This window comes from Gigantopelta aegis, chromosome 11 (genome assembly GCF_016097555.1).
Source record: "Gigantopelta aegis isolate Gae_Host chromosome 11, Gae_host_genome, whole genome shotgun sequence".
In the NCBI taxonomy this organism is placed as follows: Eukaryota; Metazoa; Mollusca; class Gastropoda; order Neomphalida; family Peltospiridae; genus Gigantopelta; species Gigantopelta aegis.
In genome coordinates, this window is record NC_054709.1 from 869,424 (window position 1) to 896,923 (window position 27,500).

General features: G+C 38.4%; 1 protein-coding gene across 1 annotated transcript in view; it reads left to right on the plus strand.

The window, feature by feature from the left end:
* LOC121385328 (dual 3',5'-cyclic-AMP and -GMP phosphodiesterase 11A-like) overlaps positions 1-27,500 on the plus strand; it is a 133,975-nt gene that overhangs the window by 89,063 nt on the left and 17,412 nt on the right. The window contains exons 3-13 of the mRNA XM_041515965.1: positions 576-665; positions 5,001-5,138; positions 8,731-8,792; positions 13,270-13,332; positions 18,518-18,632; positions 19,696-19,771; positions 21,825-21,892; positions 22,385-22,477; positions 23,287-23,337; positions 24,686-24,832; positions 25,631-25,738. Of these exons, the coding sequence (XP_041371899.1) occupies positions 576-665; positions 5,001-5,138; positions 8,731-8,792; positions 13,270-13,332; positions 18,518-18,632; positions 19,696-19,771; positions 21,825-21,892; positions 22,385-22,477; positions 23,287-23,337; positions 24,686-24,832; positions 25,631-25,738 (1,011 nt within the window). The remainder of the gene's footprint in view (positions 1-575; positions 666-5,000; positions 5,139-8,730; positions 8,793-13,269; positions 13,333-18,517; positions 18,633-19,695; positions 19,772-21,824; positions 21,893-22,384; positions 22,478-23,286; positions 23,338-24,685; positions 24,833-25,630; positions 25,739-27,500) is intronic.

The window sequence follows — 27,500 nt, forward strand, 5'->3', positions numbered from 1 at the left end:
ATACATGTACTTCATACCTACGTTAATCATAGGCATGTACTTAATAGCTACGTATAATATACATGTACTTCATACCTACGTATATCATAATGCCGTATATAATTACAGGTTCATACCTACGTATATACTATACATGTACTTCTATACCTACGTATATAATATACATGTACTTCTTCATACCTACGTATATCAAGACTACATGTACATTCTTCATACCTACGTATATCATATGCATGTACTTCATACCTACGTATATAATATACATGTACTTCATACCTACGTATATAATATACATGTACTTCATACCTACGTATATAAGATACATGTACTTCATACCTACGTATATCATATGCATGTACTTCATACCTACGTATATAATATACATGTACTTCATACCTACGTATATAATATACATGTACTTCATACCTACGTATATAACCAAATGCTATCTTTAACGCCCTTTTAGATGATATATAAATACAGATATATAATGTTTTCTTAAATAACGCTATAATGAATATTGTAAAAATTAAATTTCTAAAATACATTGTATTAGATTTGTTTTTGTCTTACAGCTTTTAGAGACGTACTTTACGTTTTGTGGTATATGCATCAACAACGCTCAAGTGTTTGATTCGTACTCCAGAGAATATGAGAGAAATAAGGTGAGTCAAGTGTTTGATTCGTACTCCAGGGAATATGAGAGAAATAAGGTGAGTCAAGTGTTTGATTCGTACTCCAGGGAATATGAGAGAAATAAGGTGAGTCAAGTGTTTGATTCGTACTCCAGGGAATATGAGAGAAATAAGGTGAGTCAAGGGTTTGATTCGTACTCCAGGGAATATGAGAGAAATAAGGTGAGTCAAGTGTTTGATTCGTACTCCAGGGAATATGAGAGAAATAAGGTGAGTCAAGTGTTTGATTCGTACTCCAGGGAATATGAGAGAAATAAGGTAAGACCAGTTTTATTATGGGTGTAGTTGTATCTAGCAGGTCACAAGTTGGCAGTCCCACAAATGTCCCTTTCATTTAAAAAATGCTCGTTAAGGTTAGTCACGGTTAATACAACTAAAGACACACATTAAAACACATTAAATAAACAGTCATTGATACAGTTAGCTGTTTAAAATGGTCTATTTGGCAAATACAGCACATATTCAGTATCTCTCACGGGGTTCCCCGAGAGTCGCAAATACAGCACATATTCGGTATCTCTCACGGGTTTCCCCGGGAGTCGCAAATACAGCACATATTCGGTATCTCTCACGGGTTTCCCCGGGAGTCGCAAATACAGCACATATTCGGTATCTCTCACGGGTTTCCCCGGGAGTCGCAAATACAGCACATATTCGGTATCTCTCACGGGTTTCCCCGAGAGTCGCAAATACAGCACATATTCGGTATCTCTCACGGGTTTCCCCGAGAGTCGCAAACACAGCACATATTCGGTATCTCTCACGGGTTTCCCCGGGAGCCGCAAACACAGCACATATTCAGTATCTCTCACGGGTTTCCCCGGGAGCCGCAAACACAGCACATATTCAGTATCTCTCACGGGTTTCCCCGGGAGCCGCAAACACAGCACATATTCAGTATCTCTCACGGGTTTTCCAGAGAGTCGCAAACACAGCACATATTCAGTATCTCTCACGGGTTTCCCCGAGAGTCGCAAACACAGCACATATTCAGTATCTCTCACGGGTTTCCCCGAGAGTCGCAAACACAGCACATATTCAGTATCTCTCACGGGTTTTCCCGAGAGTCGCAAATACAGCACATATTCAGTATCTCGTTGACATGTTTAAACGAGTTCTATAATAATCCGTGATGATATTATCAAATATGTTTTTCGTTTTGAGTTGATAATTCTGTTCATTGTTAGTTTGTTTACCACGGCTCTATCTTTTTGGAGATATTACTTTTCGTATGTTGTGTCGATCTTTGAGTTGTTTACTTTCAAATCTGTTTTTCGTTTTTTTACTTATAACTCGATGCTATATTGGATTGTTTACCGCTGCTCCGTGATACACCGTGTTCATGGACCGACCATTGCGGTTTTTGTTTGTTTGTTTGTTGTTGTTGTTTTTGTTGTGTGTGTTCTTTTGGGGGGGGGGGTCATTTTGAAGATTTATTTTTATTTTTATTATGATTTTTATTTATTTAATGTTAATATGTTTCATTGTGTCTTTCATAAATGTGACTGTTTCATAGCTGTCTACACTATTTATAATAATTTTACAATTTTAAATTGATGTTGTTCACCATACACCTTTGTTAAAGTGAAAGATTGTTTTGTTTAACGACACCACTAGAACACATCGATTTATTAATCATCGGCTACTGGACGTCAAACATTTGGTAATTGTGACAAACCAGCTTCATCAGCAGAAATGGATGTCTTATATGCATGTGACGGTACATGCTCTTAATCTCTTTTCGCCTGTGGCGATATTAATTGTTTTAGAAGGCCGTGTGCAGTTCCAAATGCACTTAGCTAGGTGGGCAACTTGTTACGTAATACTTCTGCGCGATGGTCGTCTAAGACATACCCAGCCCAGGTGCGGAGCCATGTGGCCAGTAGTTACGTAATACCTCTGCGAGTGCGGTTTTTACAACCGTGATTTGGCGACGATGGCGTCAGTAAGTCTGGCGATCAAAGAGAAAAATGCGTCTCTGGGAGAGGTGGAATATCAGATGATAGGGGGAGTACCGCCTTGTACCCCCAGGCGATTTTCTGATTTTATAATAAATAGCTATGGTTTTGAGATATCTGGGAGAACGAAATAGGAAGGCGTCCAGGGGGAACGTTAGTCCGTTTGGACTTTGGTAAATATCATTTCTGCTCTGTTGTATAACCTTGATGTGATTGATGTGACTTTAAATATTTTAATACTGTATTATACCAATATTCTTTAGACAGTGTCTTCGGTCATCTGACGAAGTAAATCGTAGACTTTTTGTTCTAACATTATACGAGTATTTGGTAATATAAAGCTTAGCCGATCATCCTAGAAGACCTAGGTAAACTGTAGGTTATTGTCTTTATTGTGATAGGTACCAGTATTAATTCTGTGTTACAAGGTTACTGAATGAGTAGTTAGGGTTAATTAAAAATTAACCAGTTAGGAATAGAGCCGTAATTCCTTTATTAATTAAGTTCCCCTAGAAGCGTTTCTCAATCATCACACGTGTGGGTGTTGTGTCACGGTGAAGTGTTTAGCATATTGTGTAAACTAGACACCTAGAGATTAACTAATTAATTCAGTTCTGGGTTGTTATTATTGTTGTTATTAATTAACTACTGCGGCTGTACATTTGTCAGCGTAGGTTAATACAGATTCAAAAATGTATTGTGTTTTGTTGTGTTTTCTAGTGAACTAAACGTGCTATATTACATATACTTTATATAAGATCGTATCTCTGATCATACCTAGAGACGAGCCATACTCGGGTAAACACCGCCTGTTACAGAGAGATCTAATAGATATACAGTTAGGAGAGATATTTTGATAATCGTGTTTTATTCAGTTACGGGTATTATAGAATCCCCGTGACAATGCATAATCCCACAGACAGGATATCACATACCAGGCATGGTGCACGAGACCGACCACGCATCAGGCGACCACTTTATCACTGGGATACGTCTCCCCCCTCCCCCCCCCCCTCCCAATGTCTGACACCCAATAGTCTGTGGCCTCGTGGTTAAGCCATCGGACATAAGGCTGGTAGGTACTGGGTTCGCAGCTCGGTACCGGCCCCCACCCAGAGCAGGTTTAACGACTTAGTGAGTAGGTATAAGACCACTATACTCTCTTCTCTCCCACTAACCACTAGCAACTAACCCAATGTCCTGGACAGACAACACTGGTAGCTGATGTGTGCCCAGAACAGCGTGCTTGAACCTTAATTGGATATAAGCACGAAAATAAGTTGAAATGAAATGAAATGAATGAATATATAATATGGCTTGCTGTTAAGACTATAATTTATGTCAGATTTACCAAATGTTTGACTTCAGAAGTCGATGCTGAATTAATCAATGTGCTCTAGTGATGTCGTCAAACAAAATTTATTTTATTGCATAATTTGTATTCCCAATAACGAGTAAAATGTAGTATTCCTACTGTCGCTGCAAAGCGTCTTACAAAATCTCTTATGGTATAGATGATTCAATTGAATTCAATTCGATTTATTACCCAATGCCAAACAATCTGGTGTTAGCACACATAGATAAACATAATTTTGTTTTATATAACATCAATAACAACAACATCAACAACGACAACAACGACAACAAAAACAACAGTTAATAATAATAATATGAATATGAATGTACAGGCGAGACGGAGACACAAAACGTTTCTCACTTTATCCGAAAACAAGGATTGTTTTTATACGTGGTCATTTTACAAATTACGTCACCAATTACACGAGAAAATCATACAAAGTAGTCACGACTCAAAGGTCATTTAAAACATAATAAAAACATTTAGCAAAAACCAGAAAAGCAGTTTTAATGCAGGATTTTCAATAATTTGTAATAAATTGAAATGATCTTTATTGGAAATGACATCTTCTTGTGTTGGATTACCACTTGATAAAACATTTTTTTGTCTGGTTGTAACTTTTCTCTATTATAAAGTTAACATTTAAATGGGTTGTTTATTTATGCATTTTAGATAGTCCCCAAATCGTACAATAACTATATAAACATTTTAATATATTTTACTACTATCTATGTGTTTATTTATGCACTTTAGATAATCCCCAAATCGTACAATAACTATATAAACATTTTAATATATTTTACTACGATGTATGCCAATTTTTTTCCATTTTTGATAGTCCCCAAATCATACAATAACTATATAAACATTTTAATATATTTTACTACGATGTATGTGTTTATTTATGCAGTTCCCAAATCGTACAATAACTATATAAACATTTTAATATATTTTACTATAGTAATTAACCTTTGACCGTGTTGTATCTAGATTCTGCTGGAGGTGGTGCACGATCTGTTTGAGGAGCAGACCTCGGTCGAGGCCGTCACGTTGAAGATGCTGCAGAGAGCGCAGACGTTGCTCAAGTGTGAACGCTGCTCCGTGTTGCTAAGAGACAACAACACTGACGTAAGTACCCGGCCATCTATCGACCAATTAACATGGAGTACATCCATTGCATGTTGTAGCACGTTTGTTCTGGGTGCACTCTTTGGGACCCTAAAAACAACCACAACAATATCCTCAACAAACAACAGCAGCAACAACCAGTCCTCCCCCCTAAAAAAACCCTCGTCTCCCCAAGCAAACCAAAATACCAAACCAACAACACGCAAACAAAATGTACAATTTTTGTCCTACTCTACATATACAAAACTAAAATATGGCTTGTGCACCTCACCTCACCACCCACACCACATACACACTAGAGGCTGTGCCCGCCACTCTAGATATCATTCCTACGGGTCCGACTGGTTGGAACAGGAAGAAACCCAGTCAGACGATTGGCCCACTAAGAGTGCTCGTTCCGACGACCAGAGCGCCTCAGGCGAGCGCTCTACCAACTGAGCTACACCCTGCCCCTAGCGTTAAACAACGTGAAGGCAAGCGCTCTACCAACTGAGCTACACCCGACCCCTAGCGTTAAACAACGTGAAGGCAAGCGCTCTACCAACTGAGCTACACCCGGCCCCTAGCGTTAAACAACGTGAAGGCAAGCGCTCTATCTATTGAGCCAGATCGGCCCCTAATGTTAAACAACGTGAAGGCAAGCGCTCTACCAACTGAACTCGACCCGGCCCCTAATGTTAAACAACGTGAAGGCAAGCGCTCTACCAACTGAACTCGACCCGGCCCCTAACGTTAAACAACGTGAAGGCAAGCGCTCTGCCAACTGAACTCGACCCGGCCCCTAACGTTAAACAACGGGAAGGCAAGCGCTCTGCCAACTGAACTCAACCCGGCCCCTAACGTTAAACAACGGGAAGGCAAGCGCTCTACCAACTGAACTCGACCCGGCCCCTAACGTTAAACAACGGGAAGGCAAGCGCTCTACCAACTGAACTCGACCCGGCCCCTAACGTTAAACAACGTGAAGGCAAGCGCTCTACCAACTGAACTCGACCCGGCCCCTAACGTTAAACAACGGGAAGGCAAGCGCTCTACCAACTGAACTATACCCGGCCCCTAGGGTTAAACAACGGGAAGGCAAGCCTTGGCTTTAAAGGCGTAGACCCTAGTTTCAGCCCGTTAAAATAAATTACTTTGTTTAACAACACCACTAGAGCACATTGATTTATTAATCATCGACTATTGTCAAACATATCGTCATTTTGACATAGTCTTGGAGAGGAAACCTGCTACAATTTTCCATTAGTAGCAACAAATTTTTTATATGCACCATCCCACAGACAGGATAGCACATACCACAGCCTTTTATTTACCAGTCGTGGTGCAGTGGCTGGGACGAGAAATAGCCCAATAGGCTCACCGACTGAGCGAGCGAGAGCTTTACCACTGGGCTACTGCCACTGCTTTAACACCGTTACGTGAATTGAATCGATGAGCGTGGATATTAGATATAATTGATATTCTGTGTACGTGCCACGAAACGGAATTCTACTGACACAATCCCCCTAAACGTGAATTCATATCTTCCAGGTCTAATCAGCAAAATAAAGACCCCAAAAAAAGTCGATACATTTTTTTCTTCACTTTTATACAATCAGGACCTTGCAACTGCGGCATTATTTAATCTGACAAAAGGAAGTAACTGAAAAGAAGAGAATATTTCAAGATTAAGGGAAAAAAACCCTGTAAGTCTTTATGTGGTGCTAGTTCTCTGACAAGATTAATTTCTACGACGACTGGGAGAAGTTATTAGCGAGCTGGTGCTTTGAACCAGTTAAGCCCCGAAATAATAGTAATAATCATCACAATACAAAAATTCCATTTACTTCCGTTTGTCAAGTAAGGTGAATATTTCGCTCTGATGGGAGGGGTGTAGCTTATAGGCTTCACGATGTGACAGCTACTGGTGGGGAGGGTGGGGTGGGAAGTTAGGTATATATTGTTTGTTTTATTTCACGACAGTACTAGAGCATATTGATTTATTAAACATCAGCTATTGGATATCAAACATTTGGTAATTTTGACATATAGTCTTAGAAAGGAAATTCGCTACCTTTTTTTCATCAGTAGCAAGGGATCTTTTATATGTACCATCCCACAGACAGGATAGCACATACCAACGCCTTTGATATACTAGTCGTGGTGCACTGGCTAGAACGAGAAATAACCCAATGGGTCCACCGACGGAGATCGATCCTACACCGACCGCGCATCAAGCGAACATTTACTACTGGGCAACGTCCCGCCCTTATATTATTTAATCTTCCAACTTGGATGTGTGTGTGTGTGTGTGTGTGTGTGTGTGTGTGTGTGTGTGTGTGTGTGTCTGTGTCTGTGTGTGTGTGTGTTTGTGTGTATGTGTGTTGTGTGTTGTGTGTGTGTATGTGTGTGTGTCTGTGTGTGTGTCTGTGTATGTGTGTGTATGTGTGTGTGTGTGGGTGTCTGTGTCTGTGTGTGTGTCTGTGTGTGTGTGTGTGTGTGTCTGTGTGTGTGTGTGTGTCTGTGTGTGTGTGTGTGTGTCTGTGTGTGTGTGTGTCTGTGTGTGGGTGTGTGTCTGTGTGTGTGTGTGTGTCTCTGTGTGTGTGTGTGTCTGCGTGTGTGTGTCTGTGTGTGTGTGTGTGTGTGTGTATGTATGTGTGCGTGTCTGTGTGTGTGTCTGTGTGTCTGTCTCTGTGTGTGTGTGTCTGTGTGTGTGTGTCTGTGTGTGTGTCTGTGTGTGTGTGTGTGTCTGTGTGTGTGTGTCTGTGTGTGTGTGTCTGTGTATGTGTGTGTGTGTGTGTGTGTCTGTGTGTGTGTGTGTGTGTGTGTGTGCGTGTGTGTGTGTGTGTCTGTGTCTGTGTATATATATATATAGTCTGTGTGTGTGTGTGTGGTGGGGGTGGGGGCAGTGCATTTTCTTCACAGTTGAGGGATAGTTGAGGGTCACTAACCCTCCCCCACCAGCTTCCGACCCCTATGCTCATGATCAATGGCAGACTCCTGTCCTCCAATACTATGGGTTCAGGATAGATCACCCTTGATGGGGTCGTTTTTCCCATTCCAGCCAATGCCTCCCTGCCCCTGATACAGTAAATGTCGAGCTATTAGAAAGTTCATTCAGGTAGCCGTAGAATGTGAGGATTATTCATGATTATATGCTGTTATTTGTACTGCTACATGTACTGGCTTATATACTCCCATACACTGCATATGCTACATTTAATGTCATGACTACTGTCAAAAATACCTGTACATAATGCCATATGTACTGCTATATGTACGCTATACGTACTTCCGTATTGTTTAATATTTCACTTCAACTTATTTTTGTGCTTATATCCAAGTAAAGTTCAAGCATGCTGTCATGGGCACATACCTCAGCTATCTGGACTGTCTTACCAGGACAGAGGGTTAGTTGTTAGTGGTCAGTGGTTACTGAGAGAGAAAAGGGTGTAGTGGTCTTACACCTACCCACTGAGTCGTTAAAACTCGCTCTGGGTTACGAACCCAATACCTACCAGACCTACCAGCCTTATGCCCTGTGGTTTAACCACGACTCCACCGGGGCCGGTATTGTTTTACAAGTCTACTATGAATCTTGCTTTATTTTCAGACTTCCTTTAACAAGATATTCGACCTCAGCTGTCCAATCCGGAATGGGCATTCGGCAGTCAGGTAAGTAGGCACGTTATGGGAAAATAATTTTCAAATTTCGACTGGTTGAATGAAAGATTAAGTGGACAAGCAAATAACATTTCATATTTTTTAATAGTTGAATTAATGAATAAAATATCATCCGGGGAAGGAAAAACCCTTTGTATTTTGATTGGTTAAATGAAAGATCACCTTATTGGGGAAAACAATAACTGTTCGTATTTTGATTGGTTAAATTAGTAAATAAAAGAACATCTGGGGATACAATAACATTTTTTATTATTGTTATTATTATTTGATTGGTTCAATGAAAGATGATATATGCACACAATAACGCTGGTTTTTCTCAGATCTGCTAATGCATTCTTCGTGCAAGGCAGAGTCTATCGTAAGATCTGGGCCCGTGCTTATAAAACTTTTAGAGTCCAGACTCAACGTCTAATGACGTCACACACATACAGTTTTTATGGCGTTGTCATGACATTTGTGTCTCAGACTAGTAGAGTCTCCAGTTTAGACTGAAAGTTTTATAAGCACCAGATCTGGGCCCATTTGTTCCAAGCATGGTTACATTTATCCTCGGTTAGTCTAATAGTTTTCCTTTTAATGAATTTTGCTCACGTGTAAAATAAACTTAAAATTTGTTAGTGTATATATTTATTATTTTGTTGTACATTGTATTATACTGATAAGTTGTAAAAACTTAAAGCAATAAAGAACTTGAACTTGAACTTGGATACGTTTGGCTGTTCTAAATCAAGATTCAACATTACATCTTCAGCTGTTACTTGTTCTGAGTCAGCTCTTGGTTTTCAACAGTTTTGTCAACCCCTGAATAACCGAACTAACGTTTCAACCACTGACCCCTGTATTTAAATAAACCAAGACCGTGTACACTGACAAACCACTGCGGCCCGGTCTACCCGTCTGCAGCGTCCCGAACCTCACTACATGTTGCACTGTTGCATTCAGTGTCACTGGCACGCACCATACATGTTGCATGACTTGTATATATGCACTTTTCTATGTGCCTTGAAACTTTATTCATGTCCTCATATCGAGCGTCGCGTTAGCGTCGTAAGTCAAGGCACCACTCCATACAGTATATACAAGGCACTATGCTCCACGAAATATGGTACCTTGGTTTTTGAAGGTGCCGTCGCGTAGGCCTATTGTTATTAGCTAAAGGCGGTGCCACACGATTCGAGTGTATCGTACGAGTGTAGCCACGAGAAAATCCAGCTGACAAGACAAACATTACGATTTATCACTTCATGCCGTTATTATCCAATCTGTTATCCGTGTGGCTACTCTCGTATAAATATATTATAATAGTTTTGTTAGATAAGTATATTATATTGGTTTAGTTATATTTTTATTAGTTAATGACTAAAATACTTTGTTTTACTGACAATTTCAGAATTAGAAAGAAACATATATATATATATATATATATATATATATATATATATATATATATATATATATATATATATAACACTATAGATATTTAAAAGTCAATAGTCCGGGATTTTCTCGCTGTGCTAGCACTATAGATAGTCCAATATAATTTACTCTATAGGGTGAAACTACAGACCGATATTTAAAAGTCAAAAGTCTCTCTCGCTGTGCTAGCACTACGGATTAATTGTCTAATGTTACGGGTTTCATTTTATTTCCATCGATTTACGTGCTTATATTCAATTACGGTTAATAAATCCAGCTGTCCTGGACACACACACCTTAGCTATCTGGACTATCTGTGGTTAGTTTTGATTAGTTGTTCGTGCTCGGCGAGAGGGTAGTTGGTCTGGTAGTGTCACATCTACTCACTGAGTCGTTAAAATGTGGTGTGAATAGGAGGCGGTCCTGTGGAGCGAACCCATTACCTACCAATACATACATAAATAAGCAAATAAATAGATAAATAAATACATAGATAAGCAAATAAATAACTAAATTAATTAATTAAAATAATAAATAAATAAGCAAATAAGTAAATATGTAAATAAACAATAAACAATAAAAAAAAGTAATAAATAACAATAAATAAATAAGCAAATAAGTAAATAAGTAAATAATCTTAAAATAATAATAATAAAAAAATAACAATAAATATATAAATAAATATAAACTGCAATAACGAGAGAGAGAGAGAGAGAGAGAGAGAGAGAGAGAGAGAGAGAGAGAGAGAGAGAGAGAGAGAGAGAGAGAGAGAGAGAGAGAGAGAGAGAGAGAGAGAGAGAGATATTGCAAAATGGCAGTAAACATAAATAAACTCGTTTCTGTATAAATACCAATCTATGAGTCAGGTCTCATTCTAGTATTGTGATTTGTTGTTGTCTTCCACGGTAACCCCTACCCTCGCTCCGCGCTCCAGTCCCTGTCACCGTTGATTACAAGCATGCTGGCGGTCGGTGGAGGAAATTAGATCTAGTTACTGTAATTAAGTCTCACTAACTGTGAATGATGTGAACGGATAAATGCAGGCCTGCCAGTAGCTCTCAGGTTGCACTGCACCGAATCAAATTGAAATAACAGTCACGTGACATTGCTTTTTAGAAAGCAGAAGCAGGACGCATATAAATAATATACAGAACTACTGCTAGTCGGTTTCACGTGTTGTTTACTGCACGAGTTTATAGAGCGCAAGAATATTATACCACGATACCGCGTGCGCCAAAAAGCCGTGGTATGTGCTATCCTGTCTGTGGGATGGTGCATATCAAAGATCCATGGCTACTAATGGAACCATGTGGCGGGTTTTCTATGTAAGACTGTATGTCTTCTATTCAGGTCCAAGGTAGGATTTGGTAAAGCCTTTTTCTATAGTTGGGTTGGGATCATCTGTAGGAGGAAGTTTGTTTTGTTTAACGACACCACTAGAGCACATTGATTTATTAATCATCGGCTGTTGGATGTTAAACACATGGTAATTTTAACATAGTCATAGAGAGGAAACCCACTACATTTTTAGCAATGGATCTTTTATGTGCACCATCCCACAGACAGGATAGCACATACCACGGCCTTTGATATGCCAGTCGTGCTGCACTGGCTGGAAAGACAAATAGTTCAATAGCCCCACTGACGAGGATTGATCCTAGATCGACCGCGCATCAGGCGTGCGCTTTACCACTGGGCTAATTCCTGCCCCTATTTTGTAGGAGATGCGAATTAAAATATATTAAATAGTAGAATTTTTTTGTAATGTACTCTTTAAGTGCACTGTGCACTTTTAATAGCAATTTGTATATTTGTATATTTTTATATACGTTTATGTGCATTGTGGATTTTAATAATTTTTATGGTTTTGTATACTACTTAGAGCATATTTATACTTGTATTTGTATGCACCGTAAATCCTTGTATAGTCGCCAGGTCTCAGTGCATCGTGAAAAACATTTAGAATCTTCGGCTCCTTAAGAGCTCTGTGCGATTTCAATAGCATATTTTATATACTCTTACGTTTATTGTGCTATCGTGTATGATTATAAAGTGTGTGATTCTATTAGCATTGTGACCGGCCTCGGTGGCATCGTGGTTAGGCCATCGGTCTACAGGCTAGTTGGTACTGGGTTCGGATCCCAGTCGAGGCATGGAATTTGTAATCCAGATACCGACTCCAAACCCTGAGTGAGTGCTCCGCAAGGCTCAATGGGTAGGTGTAAACCACTTGCACCGACCAGTGTGATCCATGGTTTGTATTATCGTGCCTGTGGGAAGCGCAAATAAAAGATCCCTTGCTGCCTTCCTATCGTAAAAGAGTAGCCTATGTGGCGACAGCTGGTTTCCTCTAAAAAACAGTGTCAGAAAGACCATATGTTTGACGTCCAATAGCCGATGATAAGATAAAAAATCAATGTGCTCTAGTGGCGTCGTTAAATAAAACAAACTTTACTTTTTATTAGCATTGTGACACCTCTGAGCGAGTTGACGATTGTCGACCCAGTCACGTCTTCGTGCACCAAGATACCGCCACAGGGGCGTAACGTCGTCTGGTACTGGCGGGTGGAGGAGTGTGGGGGTGGTGGGTGCGAATATGAACCTAGCGGGCCCTTTTGTCTATATTTGAACACCTATATGAATAGCCTAATATTTTAACAGTAAAACGTGTTTTAGCCGGAGGGGGGTGGGGGGGGGGTCGTCCGAACCCTCCGAACACCCTCACAGTCTACGCCCCCTGCGCCACTAACAATATGTGAATAGTTCCACCGAATATTTCTCTCTGTAAAAAGTTATATTTCATATTTTATATTTATTTTAAAAATTATTTGATTATTTTATATTTATTTATTATGTTCTATGGCTTCATAGAATAGAAACAAATAATTAAACCATAACTGAAAAACGAAATATATCTTTACAGAGACAGAAGAGAATACTGAACACTGTTTATCTCTTACCGTCTTCGTCTATATTGGCATGTTTTATTTTGCATTGTTTCATTTCTCTCTCTGTGTGTTATTTTGTGCACCTCTTTTCACTTTGAACACAGGCGGCGCAAGACGTTTATTAAACCAGAGTCGTGGGACGGCGTGGCCAACACACAGCGCTCCAGGTATACTTCAACATTATTCACTCTCTCGATATTAGGCCAATATATATATATATATATATATATATATATATATATATATATATATATATATATATATATATATATATATATATATATATATATATATATATATACCCCAGCAGGCACTCATGACGGGGACATTTATTTTTTTATAATTTCTCACTGAGAAATTATCATGCATTGGTTTAACGTACACTACTCTAGGACGATTTGACGCCAACAAACCAATCACCTTGTCGGTACTAAATATGACGTCATCACGATTTGGCAAAGCACACACAATGACGTCACGTAGTTTAAAGCGTTTGCATTTACGTCTTTCCGGTTACTTGTAATAAAATAGTAGTTTAATGCAGTTCATTATAGATTTTTTTTTAACAGAATATATATAACTTTGTGAAAATCCTGGTTATCTCTGGAAACACTTAGGTTCATATATAACTTTGTAAAACTCCTGGTTATATCTGGAAACACCTAAAAAGCATTACACCATGTGTCAACAGACATCCAGTACCAATAAAGTTGATATATAACAATAAAACTACCACAGACATATTGGAAATATTAGAAGATCTAAATTAACATTTTGTAAATATATCAAAATCATTCCCCAAAACAACTTCAAAAACACTAGTATTTGATACTCTTGAGAAACTAGTCCGGCAGAGATTACCTACTTACAGTTCCTTTAACCTGCGATATATTACAGATATTCAGGTAATTGATATTATCAATAAAATGGACTCCAATAAATCAACAGGTGTTGATGGGCTTGGTCCTAAATGACTAAAACTATGTAAGGAATATATAGCCCCCTCGGTAGCATACATTATTAATATGAGTATTGATACATGTACCTTTCCACAGAAGCTGAAGACAGCAAGAGTAATGCCATGTCACAAAGGTGGATGTAAAGAAGACCCTAATAATTACAGACCTATATCTATTTTACCCACAATTTCTAAAATATTTGAAAAACATATCTCAAAACAATTAGAAGATTATCTTTACAAATATGAACTACTATACAATGCTCAGTCAGGATTTAGAGACAAACACTCATATCAAACAGCACTAACATATCTAACAGACCAGTGGTTAGAATAACTAGATAAACGAAACATGATTGGTTCTGTATTTTTAGATTTGAGCAAAGCATTTGACTTGGTGGATCATCAAATCTTGCTACAAAAACTTCATGTATATCGATTGTCACCGAACACAGTTGAATGGTTTAAGTCGTACTTAAACAACAGAAAACAGCGTACATACAAATTAACAATATTAGCTCCAAAGAATTGGGTATAGTATCTGGTGTGCCCCAAGGCTCTATTCTTGGGCCTATTTTATTTCTTATGTTTATAAATGATATTCCATTATCTACCCAAAATGTCAGTGTAGATATGTATGCAGATGACACGACATTACACACATCTGGCAGACATTTGTCTGTAATAGAAACAAACTTAGATGCTGTAAACTCTTGGTGCATCAATAATAATATGTCTATAAACCCATCTAAAACTACATGTATGTTAATTGGTACACAGCAAAAATTGGGCCAAGCTGATCAGTTGCAACTAAATATCAATAATAACCCTATATCACTTGTTCATTGTCAAAAACATTTAGGACTCTGTGTTGATCAAAATCTTAGTTGGAACACACAAGTTGATCACATCTGTTCACAAGGTTCATTTAAACTGGCTCTTTTGTGACGAATTAGCAAATTTCTCACCCCAAAATCAAAATCTCTATTCTGTAATTCATATATTCTTCCCATATTTCATTCTAGGTCAGTATCATGGGGTCGCTGCAATAAAACATACGTTGACAGATTAATAAAGCTACAAAAAAGAGCGGCTAGGCTAATCCTTGATAAACCACTGCTAACTCCTTCAGCAGATCTCTTTAAGGAATTACAGTGGTTGCCTTTTGGTTATAGGTACACATACCATTCAGGTACATTAGTATATAAGGCGTTGAACAATCTGACACCTGCATATATAAGTGATTATTTCATACCATCATCAGGCTCAAATAAATATAACCTGAGATCAGCAACACATAATAATCTTGTATTGCCAAGACCCAGCACTGAATTGTATAAACACTCCTTCAGATATTCCGGTGTTGAAACATGGAATACAATCCCAGATTCTATTAAAAAAGTGTATCCTTACTTTCATTTAAAAGACAATATAAAAAATTCATAACAACACTGGCTCTTGGTAATGTTCAGTAAAATCTTTACTCAGGAGTCTGTACGTTTAAAATTATTTTTGTTTATGATTATATCAAGTTGTGATAACATTTGTTTGTACATGTATATGTAAACAAAATTGTATTAATTATATATGCATCATAGGTATTTACCTTATAGTTTCGATGCATTTAATGAAGAATAATTATGTTGTGTTTTGTTATTACATTGTTTATTTCATTATATGTTGAGTAATAATGTTTAATACTTAATAGACAGAAGGCCACACGGGAGATTAGTGTACTACTATTGTGTAACCTTCTTTAAATAACCCATGCGTGTGCTGTAACCTCACCGTGGTGCAGAGGTGTAACATTCTCTTTGAGAATGGCCAATACAGCACAAAATTGAAGTTTTGAGTAAAATTCAGTATCCGTAAAATTCTGTGATATTTGTGTTTTTGCACAGTTCTTTACACTGTTTTTGTTTAAGTCTTGAATTTTTATATTGATGTTGATCATCACTTTATTTATTTGCATTACCATAGTTTGACACCCAATAGCCGATGTATTTTTCGTGCTGGGGTGTCGTTAAACATTCATTCATCCATTCATTCTTTAAATAAAGATTATTATTATTATTATTATTATTATTATTATTATTATTATTGTGTTTTGAAAATTATCTGTGAACCGTGAATAACAATTAAAGTTAAAGCAATACCCAGAACAGTAAAGTAGTTTACGTCGTTTCTATATACATGGATGTGTAGCCGATATAGCTTTAAAAAAAAAAAAAAATGGCAGTAACTCGCAAATTCAAACAATAAAAATGACTAAAAACAAAACAATAACAATTGTATGATCAACAGAATGAAAACGATTGACAGAAATAATGTTCCACAGTGATTAATGGACCTTTCTGGAAATTGTGAAAATCAAGAATGACACTTTTTTTTAAGAGTATATAACACACACATATATAATAATTAAATGAAGACAATTATTGTTATTATTATTTTTTTAAGTCCATGGTCAAGTAAATTTTCTTCAAAAGTGCCAACGAAACAAATATATATCGGTTTCATACAACACATAAGCTATACGATTTTCCTTCAATCAAACACATGAATCCAATATTTTGTGTGCATGTGTAATACAATACGTAATACAATACGTCAAAAACTGTTGTTGGGTTTTTTGTTTTGCTGTTTGTGAACTACGTGTACGCAACACTTCCGCGAGACACGCGCCTCTCACACGATTCACGGTCGAGTCGCTTGGAGACATAGTAAACCCTTTATTAGCATGACACGCCATGACATTGTGGGTCCTAATGAGATCATTTGGGGTCAAAGTCGTAAAAGTTCGTTTGTCTAATGAAAAACCTGAAGAAAATCATTTAGGGTACCAAGGTATATAAATGACCGACTCTATATTCTATATTTGGCCTCACGTCTCTTGCAGTGGATTGGTCCGTACATCTTAAACATGACGAGTAACGGATCTATGGGAGGGGGGCAGGGGCCCGAGAACACAATATTTTGCAACAGTTATAATATAATATTTTAATTTAATTTTACTTTTTTTTTTACATTGGATAATCCGAGGAATCACTTCGGGAACGTTTGTGCCCTTCGGCCACATCTAATTGCCCCATCCACCAGCCCCACTCCCAGCCCTAAGTGCATTTTCTGGATTCGCCACTGATAATCATAGGGTCGATGTCTTTCTTCATCCCGCTATATCATATCTTACACTCATTCGAGAGAATACCACGTGCGTATCTTAATATACCTCTATAACTGGTATATCAAAGACTGTGGTATATGCTGTCCTGCCTGTAACAAAATGCATACAACTGATCCCTTGCTACTAATAGTAACATGTAGCGGGTTTCCTCTCAAAACAATGTTTCACATTTATAAAATGGTTATCATTCAATACCCGAGTATCAAACCATCTGCTCAAATGAACAGTAAAGATACCACCAAGGGCAGTGTAGACAAATATTACTTGCAGTAAAAAGAAATGTTTTAGAACTGGTTTAATTAAAATAGAAATGTTTTCGAACTGGTTTAATTAAAAAGAAATGTTTTCGAACTGGTTTAATTAAAAAAGAAATGTTTTCGAACTGGTTTAATTAAAAAGAAATGTTTTCAAACTGGTTTAATTAAAAAGAAATGTTTTCGAACTGGTTTAATTAAAAAGAAATGTTTTCGAACTGGTTTAATTAAAATAGTTTAAAGTGTTCACCGTGTTATTGTCATTTCAGTGTGTTTGAACAAATCTTTACATATCGTGGACTTTTTTTCTGATTGTTTTCATTTTTAACTTATTGCTCTTGCTTATATTGAATAAAAATTGAAGCACGCTGTCCTGGACAAACACATACACTTATTTCTGGGCTGTATGACCGGGAAGGACTAGGGAGGGGAAGATGTATTGCCCCGGGTGCTTGTATAGAGGGGGTTGGACCGCTCACCGCTCCAAAGGAACTTCTTGTTTTTGCCATAGTCTAGACTTTCCTGCACAATGTCCTGTACTCGTCCCTGGGCTCACCGGTCACTCTCTCACACACACACACACACACTCTCTCTCTCTCTCTCTCTCTCTCTCTCTCTCTCTCTCTCTCTCTCTCTCTCTCTCTCTCTCTCTCTCTCTCTGACCACAAAGGATTAGCCATTAACATGATGTCCCGAATAAACAGCCCAGATAACTGAGGTGTGTTCCCAAGACAGCGTGCTTGAACATTAACTTGATATAACACAGAAATAAGTCATAAAAAATAAGTGACATGGTTAGGTCCTCTTTGGCAGATTACTGAGACTTGAACAGGAATGGTGGTCTTATGTCATTATATAGAAATGCATTTTTAGAACTTTTGTTTTGTTTATGATGCTTGCAGAAGGATTAAACATATTCAACATTAATGCAATCCATTTTTCATTTTCTGTTTTAGCCCCGACAACTGCTCGGATCTTCGCTTTGGCAATAAAATAGCGGAGTTGGTTCTCATAACAGGGGAGACAATCAACATAGCAGACGCCTCGCAAGACTCACGGTTCGACCCCGAGGTTAGAATTACCCTTATATTCATGGATTGCGCTCTTTAATTTTATTTTGTTTTGGTTTATTTTATTTTATTTGTTTGTTTGTTTGTTTGTTTGTTTGTTTGTTTATTATTATGATGATGATGATGATGATGATGATGATGATGAAATATTTATTAATTTATTTGGTTATTTGGTGGTTTATTTATTTATTTTTGGTTTCGAAAGACATGTTGGCAATTGATGGGACAAACGAGACTTGTTATTGTGAACATTAAAAAACAACAACGCCAAAAACCTAAAATAACAATTAAAAACCCCCACCAAATAACAAAACCAAAATAAAATCAAAACATAAACGGGTAAAAGTTATTTCGTTATTCGAAATTCGTTCTTGATACTTCACATTTATTTGTTGTAAAAGTAACATGTCGATATCAAACGTTGATAAATTATGTTTTTGATAAACTAGGTTCTTTCAAAAAAGAACGAAATTGTTCTATGTTACAATATCTGTTGGTCTATCTGGATAGGAAAGGAAGCGAAATGGTTTATTTAACGACGCACTCAACACATTTTATTTACGGTTATATGGCATCGGACATATGGTTAAGAACCACACAGATATTGAGAGAGGAAACCCGCTGTCGCCACTTCAATTAACAGCAAGGGATATTTTATATGCACCATCCCATAGACAGGACAGCACATACCAACGTCGTGGTGCACTGGCTGGAGCGAGAAATAGCCCAATGGGCCAACAGACGCAGATCGATCCCAAACCGACCGCGCATCAAGCGGGCGCTTTAAAACTGGGTTACGCCTCGCCCCCGCCTATCTGGATAGGACCCTATATACAGTTTTACAACCTTCGACCGTTATGGCCTGATACACTGGGGCCTACTAAAACGCAGTCATTCATTTGTGTTCGGTAGCGAATCTTCATCAAGGTGTAGGCTATGTCACGTGATCCCGTGACGTAGCCTGCGGCATACTCTGAAAGCGTGCTTTAGTCAGAATAGAATACGATCAATAAATGTGTTTGACTTTGGCATTTTAAAATTTAGTTTAAGTTTTGTTTTTTCAGGTGGATAGAATAAGCGGGTTTTACACAAAAAACATACTTTGTAAGCCAATCAGAAACAAGGACTTCCATATAATAGGTAACTATTTAAAGTGTTTATTATATTGCATGTAATAATATAACTTAGTTAAATGGAATGGCAAAGAGACAGACAGTCAGGTCGATAGACAGACAGACAGACAGACAGGTCAATAGACAGACAGACAGACAGACAGACAGGTCGATAGACAGACAGACATACAGACAGGTCGATAGACAGACAGACAGACAGACAGGTTGGCAGTTGAGCAAGGAGGAAGACAGACAGTCACACATACATACACTTTAAAATATACACGCATAGAAATATACACACATGAATGAATGAACAGAACAAAACTTTATTCAACTCAGATCACCAAACGGTGATGCATTGAGGTGGTTTACAAACATATTATACAGACGGCTGCAGTAAACGCTTGACAAATATATATATATATATATATATATATATATATATATATATACACACACACACACATATGATATACACATAATACACAATAGGTATAATAATATAACAGTGTTATAAGCAAGAGTATACTTTAGATGTTAACCATTACGTATTGTCTATAATTATGCTGTATAGATCTTTTTTAGAACAGAGTTAATCACATTTAGGAACATACATAATTTCTTTGTCTTTGAAAGAAAGAAAAAGAAGTGTTTTATTTAACGACGCACTCAACACATTTTATTTACGGTTATATGGCGTCAGACATATGGTTAAGGACCACACAGATTTTTTTAGAGGAAACCCGCTGTCGCCACATAGGCTACTCTTTTACGACAGGCAGCAAGGGATCTTTTATTTGCGCTTCCCACAGGCAGGATAGCACAAACCATGGCCTTTGTTGAACCAGTTATGGATCACTGGTCGGTGCAAGTGGTTTACACCTACCCATTGAGCCTTGCGGAGCACTCACTCAGGGTTTGGAGTCGGTATCTGGATTAAAAATCCCATGCCTCGACTGAGATCCGAACCCGGTACCTACCAGCCTGTAGACTGATGGCCTGCCACGACGCCACCGAGGCCGGTTTGTCTTTGAATGAGTGAATGAATAAATGTGTAACGAAGGAAATGTTTTATTAAACGACGCACTCAACACATTTCATTTACGGTTATATGGCATCGGACATATGGTTAAGGACCACACATATATTGAGGGAGGAAACCCGCTGTCGCCACTTCATGGGCTACTCTTTTCGATTAGCAGCAAGGGATCTTTTATATCCTCCATCCCATAGACAAGATAACACATACCACAGCCTTTCATGTACCAGTCGTGGTGCACTGACTAGAGCGAGAAATAGCCCAATGGGCCCACCGACGGGGATCGATCCCAAACCGACCGCGCATCAAGCGAGCGCTTTACCACTGGGCTACGTCTCGCCCCTGAATGTGTAACGACTCCCCAGCACAAAAGTAGAGATCGGCTATTAGGTAATGGTAAAACATTCACGAATCACACACAGCTGAATGTGTAACGACTCCGCAGCACAAAAGTAGAGATCGGCTATTAGGTAATGGTAAAACATTCACGAATCACACACAGCTGAATGTGTAACGACTCCGCAGCACAAAAGTAGAGATCGGCTATTAGGTAATGGTAAAACATTCACGAATCACACACAGCTGAATGTGTAACGACTCCGCAGCACAAAAGTAGAGATCGGCTATTAGGTAATGGTAAAACATTCACGAATCACACACAGCTGAAATATACACATAAATATATATATACACAGAAATATTCATACACATAATGATGATGTTGATAATGATGATGATAGCCAGAACGATGTTGATGATGATGATGATGTTGATGATGATGACCAGAACGATGTTGATGATGGTGATGATGATGACGGCGATTATGATGACGATGATGTTGTTGACGATGTTGATGATGTTGCTCATGTTGATGATGATGATGTTGTTGATGATGACAACGATCATGGTGGTGATGATGATGTTGTTGATGATGACGACGATCATGGTGGTGATGATGATGGTTGTTATTATAATGTTGATGATGATGATGAAAATGATGACGATGATGTTGGTGTTGATTTTGTTTATATTATTACAGGTGTTGCTCAGATTGTAAACAAAATTGATGGTCAGCCATTCGATGATTACGACGATCAACTTTTTGAGGTAGGAACCACAAACCTTGTTTGAGATTGACACAGAGAACTTAATATAACGTATATAGCACCTGCATATTAGACAACACCATGTACATGTTGACGTTTGTTTTCTTTAACGACACCTCTAGAGCACATTGATTAATTAATCATCGCCTGTTGGATGTCAAACATTTGGTAATTCTGACACGTAGTCATCAGAGGAAACCCGCTATATTTGTCCTAATGCAGCTAGGGATCTTTTATATGCACTTTCCCACAGACAGATAATGACATGTAGATAGATGATGACATGTCAAGTTAATACGTCGATATGACGTCACATTTTTCACCATCTAAGATTGGTATAATAAAGATAACATGTCGATTCTTTATTTCTTTCTTTTTTTAAATTCAGAATCTGTACACATAAGTACATAAGTACGCACAGTATAACATATGTTGTGTTTATGCCACTAGTGTATAAAATAAACTATTATAACCACTGTACCTCGTGTTTCAGGCGTTTGCGATATTCTGTGGTCTGGGAATTCACAACTGTCTCCTGTACGAAGAGATGTCTCTCCTGTCAGCGCGTCAAGCTGTTGCTCTAGAGGTGGGTTATATTACAATGTTTACTTTAGTGACGTCACGATGTGGGTTATATTACAATGTTTACTTTAGTGGCGTCACGATGTGGGTTATATTACAAGGTTTACTTTAGTAGCGTCACAAGATGGGTTATATTACAAGGTTTACTTTAGTGGAGTCACGAGATGGGTTATATTACAATATTTATTTCCAGAGGCGTAACGAGGATAGGTTACATTACAGGTTATATTACAATGCTTGCTTCCAATGGCATCACCAGGACAGGTTACATTACAGGTTATATTACAATGCTTGCTTCCAATGGTGTCACGAGGATAGGTTACATTACAGGTTATATTACAATGCTTGCTTCCAATGGCATCACGAGGATAGGGCACACATACACACACATACCTGCACAATTGCCTGCACATGCACCTGTGTATATGAGATGGTTTGTTACACAGCTGTAGTAATTGTATTATTGCGATTTAGCCATACAACAATGAGTGCTATTCTAGCTCTGTTTGTCAATCTGTCTGTCTGTCTCCTCCATTCATTCTTCCTGTATGTTTCTCTTGCTCACTATCTCTGTCTCTCTTCCCTCTCCCTCTCCCCCGTCTCTGTCTCTGTCTGTCTGTCTGTCTCTCTCTCTCTCTCTCTCTCTCTCTCTCTCTCTCTCTCTCTCTCTCTCTCTCTCTCTCTCTCTCTCTCTCTCTCTCTCTCTCTCTCTCTCTCTCTCAGTGAATGTGTCCATATATGGCGTGGTTGCTAACTGAGTGATGGAAATTTATACTAAATAACTGGTTAACGTTCTGGTGTTGTTTTTCACAGACCCTGTCGTACCACGCATGCGTCACACAAGACGACGTCCAGCTAATGAAGGTACGTGGTGTAGAAAACCCTCACTAGTATATAGGAGGACTATCTATAAAAGGACTGCCGCGACAATACACGCTTTCTACTGTAGGAGGACTGCCACTCTTTGGAATAGCATCATTTTAATCTTAATTCTGCCACTATACACATATATACATTATATTTACATTTAAGAGGACTGCCACACTCAGATCAATACATCAATTCTATTTTGTGTCAAATGACTGCCACTCCACAGAGCAATAGACCATTTCTACTTTATCTCAGATCACTGCCACTCCCCAGAGTAACACAATTTATTTCTCTCAAAGGACTGCCACTCTGGAGAATAACGTCCTTTGTATTTTGTCAGTATGAGGACTTATTGTCAGGACAATTCACTATTTTCACAAAAACAAAAAGCCAACCAATCTCTTCCCCAAATCAAATGTAGTTGCTATTAGAAAAACACAAATATTAAAAGACGTTAAACATAAAGTTTTTTTTGTATAACGACACCACTAGAGTATATAAGAGATAATATATCACTTAATGTAGCGGGTGTCAAGGTAACCAATATGTCAGTCTTTGTTTTGTTTAACGACACCACTGATTAACATTGATTAATTAATCTTCGGCTATTGGATGTCAGACATTTGGTAATTTTAACATAATAGTCTTAGAGAAGAAACCTGCTACATTTTTTCATTAGTAGCAAGGGATCTTTTATATGCACCATCTCACAGACAGGATATCACATACCATGGCCTTAGATATACCAGTCGTGGTGCACTGGCTGGAACGAGAAATAGCCCAATGGGCCCACCGACGGGGATCGATCCGAGACCGACCGCGCATCAAAAGAGCCCTTTACCACTGGGCTACGTCTCGTCCCCAACTGTAGTTTAAGAAAAACTGTCTTTTCCTTTTAAAACAGAATTTAAGGTAACAGACCCCAGGTTCAACCTGTGAAACTGGACACTAAGTTTAAAACAGATATGACATATTTAAGGTTACAGACCCCAGTTTCAACCTGTGAAACTGGACACTAAGTTTAAAACAGATATGACATATTTAAGGTAACAGAGCCCAGTTTCAACCTGTGGAACTGGACACTAAGTTTGGTTAATCTTCAAACACTTCTTTATAAAGTTATAACATTGAAACAGGAAAATACCCCATAAAAATAGACAATAACCGTTATTTCTCAAGGGTGTTTAAAATTATGGCAAATGCATTTTGTGCCATTTAAACAATAAAATCAAGGTAATGGTTGATTTGAATTAACAAATATTAATACGATAGTGACAAATGTGCCGTAGTGTTTAAAAACTAGCGTCTGTCGCTTTAAAGCTGGTGTTTTCTCCTCGTTCAGCAACAGCCCGTGCCGGAGGCGAGCGAGTGGAAGCTGTCCGATCTCAAGTTCAACGACTTCTCCCTCAACAAGGACGAGATGGTGCTCGCCGCCATCCGCATGTTCGACGATCTCGGACTCATGAGAACATTCCGCATCGACTACGAGGTGATGTCACCTTCAGACACTATTCATTCAGTCTATCATTTGATCGTCCATCCATTCATTCATCCATCCATCCATATATATGTCCGTCCATGCATCCATTCATCAATCATTCCATTCATCCATCCATCCATCCATATATATGTACGTCAATGCATCCATTCATCCATCAATATATTCGTCCATCCATCCATCCATCCATATATATGTACGTCCATGCATCCATTCATTAATCAATCCATTCATTCATCCATCCATCCACCCATCTTCCATCCTCCATCCATCCATCTATATATATGTCCGTCCATCCATCCGTCCATCCATCCATCCATCCATCCATCCATCCATTCATTCATCCATTCATTCATTCATTCATGCATCCATCCATCCATCCATCCAACCAACCAACCATCCATCCATCCATCCATCCATCCATAACTATCTACTTCAGAGTATAACGTGGCCTGGATCTGCGGGTGGTGGGTTCGAATATGAACCTATCTGACCCTTCTGTCTACATTGTAAAAAATGTCTTAGACTCAACGAGGGTTCCTCCGAACTCCCACCCCACCCTCCACACAAACACACACACACAAGCACAGAGACAGACAGACATACAGACATACAGACACACACACCAGTTTACGCCCCTGTACCTAAAACACACACCCATCAACTACCCCGCCCACCGAACAAAAATAACCTACCATACGTACCTATACAACATTAACATAATGTGAAATGTAATATCTACGGTAATGTCATGTTATCTCTGTACACTATATTTTTTTTTTAATTCAGGTGTTATGTCGGTTTCTGCTAACAGTGAGGAAGAACTACCGGAACGTCGCTTATCACAACTGGCGACACGCCTTCAACGTGTGCCAAGTAATGTTTGCGATCATGAAGGTGAGATTGTCACGATTTAAGCCGCTTCCACATAACATAGCTTGCGGCAGCGACGACATCACGTGATATTTACATGACTGTGGGGACGGGACATAGCCCAGTGGTAAAGCGCTCGCTTGGTGTGCGGTCGGTGTGGGATCGATCGATGGGCCCATTGGGCTATTTCTCATCCCAGCCAGTGCCCCACGACTGGTATATGCTATCCTGTCTAAAGGATGGCGCATATAAAATATCCCTTGCTACTAATGAAAGAATGTAGTGGGTTTCCAATCTAATACTATGTCATACTTACCAAGCGATTAACATCCAACAGCCAATGACTAATAAATCAAATACTCTTTTGTGAGGATTTCGGATTTCTTCATTTTTCAAGAACAGGCATTTTATGCGTCTATTAAAATGATGTGAAAACTTCAAACAAGGATAAATTATAATCTTTGTTATTACTCCATGCAACATAATTAGCTACATTAGTGGGGCAGATATGTGAAAAAAAGATATTCACTTCTGGCAGAAAGTGTGAAATTTCTTATGATGGGGTATTTTGGTTCACTAATTTAAAAAATTGACGGATCCAAGAGGTCTGACATGCTTATTAGGCGCCATCTTGAATTTAAAGATGACCGCCATGACAAAATATCAATTGCTCATATTTTGGCTTCTTAACCACATTGGAGATTGGAATTTGCAATATAGGGATTACATTTGAAGAAAAGTGAGGCTCATCGGATAGTCAGTGATAAAGAGTGTCTGGTGTGACATAGTTTTAATTTGTAATTGCAGAGGAGTGAAGCTCGTCAGATAGTCAGCGATAAAGAGTGTCTGGTGTGACATAGTTTTAATTTGTAATTGTAGAGGAGTGAAGCTCGTCAGATAGTCAGCAATAAAGAGTGTCTGGTGTGACATAGTTTTAATTTGTAATTGTAGAGGAGTGAAGCTCGTCAGATAGTCAGTAATAAAGAGTGTCTGGTGTGACATAGTTTTAATTTGTAATTGTAGAGGAGTGAAGCTGGTCAGATAGTCAGTGATAAAGAGTGTCTGGTGTGACATAGTTTTAATTTGTAATTGTAGAGGAGTGCATCTCAAATAATCAGTGATAAAGAGTGTCTGGTGTGACATAGTTTTAATTTGTAATTGTAGAGGAGTGAAGCTCGTCAGATAATCAGCGATAAAGAGTGTCTGGTGTGACATAGTTTTAATTTGTAATTGTAGAGGAGTGAAGCTCGTCAGATAATCAGCGATAAAGAGTGTCTGGTGTGACATAGTTTTAATTTGTAATTGTAGAGGAGTGAAGCTCGTCAGATAATCAGCGATAAAGAGTGTCTGGTGTGACATAGTTTTAATTTGTAATTGTAGAGGAATGAAGCTCGATAAAGAGTGTCTGGTGTGACATAGTTTTAATGTGTAATTGTAAAGGAGTGAAGCTCGTCAGATAGTCAGCGATAAAGAGTGTCTGGTGTGACATAGTTTTAATTTGTAATTGCAGAGGAGTGAAGCTCGTCAGTTAGTCAGCGATAAAGAGTGTCTGGTGTGACATAGTTTTAATTTGTAATTGCAGAGGAGTGAAGCTCGTCAGATAGTCAGTGATAAAGAGTGTCTGGTGTGACATAGTTTTAATTTGTAATTGCAGAGGAGTGAAGCTCGTCAGATAGTCAGTGATAAAGAGTGTCTGGTGTGACATAGTTTTAATTTGTAATTGTAGAGGAGTGAAGCTCGTCAGATAGTCAGTGATAAAGAGTGTCTGGTGTGACATAGTTTTAAT